Here is a 4907-nt window from a genome sequence, read left to right as displayed (position 1 = left end):
CAGCTCCTGTCCCCAAGGGGCTGCATGTGTGTCCCCTCTGGCCGTGCTCCTCCCCGGAGACTGCCACGCACTGATGGAGCCTGCTCCCCGCGTCTCGCCCGCTTCGATTTCTTGATTAGAATAAAATCATTGCAGGCAAGGCATTTCAATTAGCGGGACTCTAGTGCTCGTCTGCCCCCGACTAATTGATGTAATTTGCTGCAAAGGGAACTTTTGGGGCTGATCGATAAGCTAGAGAGTGTTTAATTAAGAGGGAACCCTAAAACTCATTGCATTGATCAGCTCCAGGTTTATCTTAATTAGCAGCGGGATGGTGTGTGGTTCCCAGTCCCACACTCCCAGGAGTGTCACGGCTTGGGTGGCAGAGCAGCAGTGAGAGCTGAGAGGGGAACAGGGTGTTAATGAGGGTGGGTCATTAGTGAGGCTGCTATCATCATGGGAAATATGCCTTACAGGAGGAGGACAGCCTGGGGAGGATGCTCTGAGCTCTGCAAGTCACCTGGGTTTGGGAAGATCAGATGCTGCCAGTCCCCAGGTTGCTCAGAGGTTTCTTGCAGAGCATCCGGAGAGCTTGCAGAGTGCCGGTCGTGGTTTGTCCCATCCAGCTACAAACACAATGCAGCCGCTCGCTCACCCTCCCCTCTCCCAGGGATGGGGAGAGAATTAAAGGGGTGAAGGGAAAAGAGACTCGTGGGGTGAGATAAGAACAATTTAATAACTAAACTAGAATAAAATTGGAAACAATAATGATAATAATAATGATAATCACAATAACAATAATATACAAATTAGTGATGCACAGTGACGCTGCTCACCAACCAGTGACCAAGGCTTAGCCCATTCCTGGATGACAATCCTGGAGCAGGGAGAGTCCTGAAACCACAATCCTGTAAAAGAGAAGAGCTTGAGTGTCCAAGAGAGTGAGCAAGATCCCCTCCGTCCAGAGCCTCCCCTCTCCCCTGGCCATGGGCATGGGATGGAACAGACCGTCGGCCAGTTTGGGTCTCAGTCCTGAACCTGAGGTCGAATCCTGGGCTGGTCACTGGGGCTGTGCTCCCTCCCAGCTCCTCCTGCCCCTGCAGACACGGGCACAGCAGAGAAGCTGGAAAGTCCTTGACTGTCCTGGCAGCAGCTCTGCCCATCAGTGTGTGATCAGCTTCTCCTCAGCACAAACCCAACCAGCCCCACACCAGCTGCTGGGAAGAGAGGGAACTCTGTCCCAGCTGACACCAGGACAGCCCCTGGCCTTGCAGGTGACCCTGAGCCCCGCGGCTGGGTTGCTTGCTGCTCTTCTCGCGTTCAGGGCTAGCTTTAACTGACAGCTGGCTGAGGCTGCGTGGAAATCCTGGGGGTCTTGAAGTTTTCTGCCAGGGACGTCTCACCCCTGAAGGATTGGGCGAGGATGCTCCAGGTGCTGGACCAGCCCAAGCAAGCAGCGAGAAGCACTTGGAGCAAGCCAGGAGCGTCGGTCTGAGCTGAAGACGGACCTCGCTCAGCCCTGCAATGCCCTGGGCGAAGATCACCAAATCTGTGCCCCCCCAACCCCAGAGTGTGGCCGTGCCTCAGTTTCCCCACTCATGTAACTGGGTGCAAGGCTGCTGCCCTGCCCTTGGGATGCCCTTGGTGCTTCGCAGGCAGCCGGCGCTGGGGGAGCCGCAGACTTGCAGCATCTGTGCTGTGTCTCTGGATTTTCCTGAACCTGAAGCAGGATCCGATGAGGCTGAAAAAAAAACCAAGATTTGCTCTTTGTCCGGAGGGATTTAAGGAGCTGCATCACTCCAGCTCCATGGGATGCTCCCAGAGGCTCTTCCCATTCCCATCCCTGGGCTCTGAGACTCTCTGGTCCCCAAAACTCGCAGCCTCTGCATCCAGCTCCTGCCGAGCAGCTCTGTCAGCAGCCACCGGATCGATGGCTGGCTATAAACCCCCCGGCACCACGCTCCTTGTATCATTTATTATTTACATTCCTCCATTTAAAAAGATTTACGGCCCGCTTGTAAGTATTTCCAAAGGCTGTTTCCTCTGAGAGTTTAAATAGCGTGGAAGTGAATTAAGCTTCAACACAAACTTGATCCCGGCTTTGCAGATCCAGGGGCTGCCCGGGCTTGGCTGCTCCGTCCCCTTGCGTTGGTTTTAACTGAACCCGGGATCCAGCAGATCCTATCCTGGGGTAGGGAACGGGATACGACGGTCCTGGACTCTGTTTTTGGCTTTCCTCCCGCTGGCAGGATGGAGTTGGGCTAAAATCGGCGTTAATTAGAGCCCTCATTAAGCCAATTTAATGAGTGTGTGATGCTTTATGGATGGGGAAACTGAGGCACGGCCGGCAGGTGCGCACACATGCGTTAGCCATGCCTCATCCTCACGAAACACTTAAGGAAGGGCTTTTGCCACTTCATTTATTCCCCCTCTGTAATTAGGACACATTAAATCGGGCTGGATGGGCAGGGATGCGGCAGGGCCCCGGGGAAGCCCTGCAGCCGTAACGCCCTGGGGGCCCCCCTCCAGCCGTAACGCCCATGGGAGCACGGGGATGGAGCTGCCCTAAACCCAGATCACTGGGGAAAGCTGCCGGGGGGGGCGTGAAGCCCATTTTCTCCTCCACTTTTCAGGATAAACTCCCACTTCTCTGCCAGGATGGGAGGCATTGCACCAGGAGGGGAAACTGAGGCACGGTGCCGCGGGGAGGACTCGGAACCCCGCAGCTCGCGGCTTTTATTGGGTGAATCTGGGGCATCTCAAAGAGCGATGAGACAGGGCTGGGCTGGCAAAAAGAAACGTGTAAAGAGGGTTTTTTGGTTTGTAAGGTTGCTGGAGACACATCGCTGCAGCCCTGTCCCCCTGCCCTTGGGGACTGCGGCATCCGATGCACCCCAAAGTTCCCTGAAAGTTCCCTTAAAAACCATAGACTGATCAAATCTCCATTTTTTAACTTAAAACCGTCAGTGGGTGCTCCAGCACTCCTACCTCACCTTTGCTACCACCTTGTTTTACGCCAGTCCTGGAATTAAGAGTAATAAACCCCAAGACGGGAACAAATGGAGCCAAAAGTAAGCACCGGGATAATGGGCGGGTCACACCCGCTGCCATCGCTGATTCTGCGTGCCATGGGGTTTATGAAGCTGCATCACGTCCTTATTAATGGATTACAAATGATAACGATGATCAAAACCTGGTGGCGTTAAATAGGGGATGGATGGCAGGCGAGGAGCTGGCCAGGATGGGCAGAAAAACCACTTGGAAAATACCGAGCGACCCCGTGCACGACCTGAGCAAGAGGTTTCCCCTGGAAAAGCTGAGCTCAGGGTTAAACCCAGCCTGGAGGGTGGTTTTCAGCAGTGCTGGTGACCTGAGCGATGGGGAAACTGAGGCACGGGGGGTGCTGGCAGGGCGCCAGGCTGCCATCTCCCTGCTCCCTTGTCTCAGCTCCGAATATTCCTCAAACCCCTCGTGTGTTCACCCACCGCCGGCCGATGCATCGCGCAGACGTTTCAGCCTATTGCAACTAATTATCCGGGGGTTTTCCCATTAATTACCGGCTGCTCTTTGCTGTTAGCGTCCCAGGAGCTGCTGCGGTGACCGGTGCTTTAATTCCTCCTGTGCTCTCTCGCAGGTCGCGGCGCTGGAGAGGCAGATCTTTGATTTCCTGGGCTACCAGTGGGCTCCCATCCTGGCGAATTTTTTACACATCATGGCCGTTATTTTGGGGATTTTTGGGACCATCCAGTACAGATCCAGATACCTCATGATGGTAGGTACCGCCACGGATGCCGCTCCCTGGGGCCCGATGCAGCATCGTCACCCCTGGCGATGGCTCAGACCCTGGTCCCCTCCTGTACCCAACCCCAAATCCCTGCGGATCTGGGTCACCTCCTGTACCGAACCCCAAATCCCTGTGGATCCGGGTCCCCTCCCATCCCAAACCCCAAACATTCTGGATCCGGGTCCCCTCCCATACCCAACCCCAAATCCCTGTGGATCCTCATCCACCAAATCCCTGCAGATCTGGGTCCCTTCCCATCCCCAGTCCCAAATCCCTGCGGATCCATGTCCCCTCCAGTACCCAACCCCAAATCCCTGTGGATCCAGGTCCCATCCCCAACCCCAAATCCCTGTGGATCCATGTCCCCTCCTGTATCCAACCCCAAACATTCCAGATCCAGGTCCCTTCCCATGTCCAACCCCAAATCCCTGCGGATCCTCATCCCCCAAATCCCTGTGGATGCGGGTCCCCTCCCATCCTCAATCCCAAATCCCTGTGGATCCGTGTCCCCTCCTGTACCCAACCCCAAACATTCTGGATCTGGGTCCCCTCCCATACCCAACCCCAAATCCCTGCGGATCCGGGTCCCTTCCCATCCCCAACCCCAAATCCCTGCGGATCCAGGTCCCTTCCCATCCCAACCCCAAACATTACGGATCCAGCGGGATGCAGGAGGGCAGGCAGGGATGCTGGTTCACCGTGCCGTGCCCCGACCTGTTCTCTCCCGGCAGTACGCAGTGTGGCTGGTGCTGTGGGTCGGCTGGAACGCCTTCATCATCTGCTTCTACCTGGAGGTGGGACGCTTGTCGCAGGTAAATGCCCCCCCCACCTCCTCTTCCTCCCCCCATCCGCCTTCCCCCATCTTTCCATCCTGCCCGCCCTCTTCCCACTTACCATCCTCCTCCTCCTCCTTCCTCTGCCCCGAAAAGGGACCTGGAACCTGGGGGTGCCCCCACCCTGGTGGCAAAGCACCCACCTGGGTGCTGGGGTGGGTCCTTGTGCAGCACCCAGCACCCAGGCGTGCATGGGATGGACAGACGGACAGCGGTGCTGGGGGTGGGGGGGCCTTTGAGGTGAGAGAGCAAAATTAACGATGCTGATGAGTCAGGAATTGCGAGGTGCTCATTAATTTTATGGGGTGAAG

General features: G+C 56.2%; 1 protein-coding gene across 1 annotated transcript; it reads left to right on the top strand.

Moving 5' to 3' along the window:
* Nucleotides 1-3613: 3613 nt before the first annotated feature.
* On the top strand, nt 3614-4575 carry LOC104461305 (sodium/potassium-transporting ATPase subunit beta-1-interacting protein 1; the record flags this gene model as incomplete). The annotated part of the gene is made up of 2 exons (XM_010072878.1): nt 3614-3751; nt 4495-4575. Coding segments are annotated over 2 exons (219 nt in total), but the record flags the coding sequence as incomplete, so codon positions are not given.
* Between the last annotated feature and the right edge of the window lie 332 nt (nt 4576-4907).

The sequence above is a fragment of the Pterocles gutturalis genome, unplaced genomic scaffold (assembly GCF_000699245.1).
Source record: "Pterocles gutturalis isolate BGI_N339 unplaced genomic scaffold, ASM69924v1 scaffold2556, whole genome shotgun sequence".
Taxonomy (NCBI): domain Eukaryota; kingdom Metazoa; phylum Chordata; class Aves; order Pterocliformes; family Pteroclidae; genus Pterocles; species Pterocles gutturalis.
The sequence above is the reverse complement of the archived record's forward strand: the minus strand, read 5'-3'. Positions and strand labels throughout refer to the sequence as shown.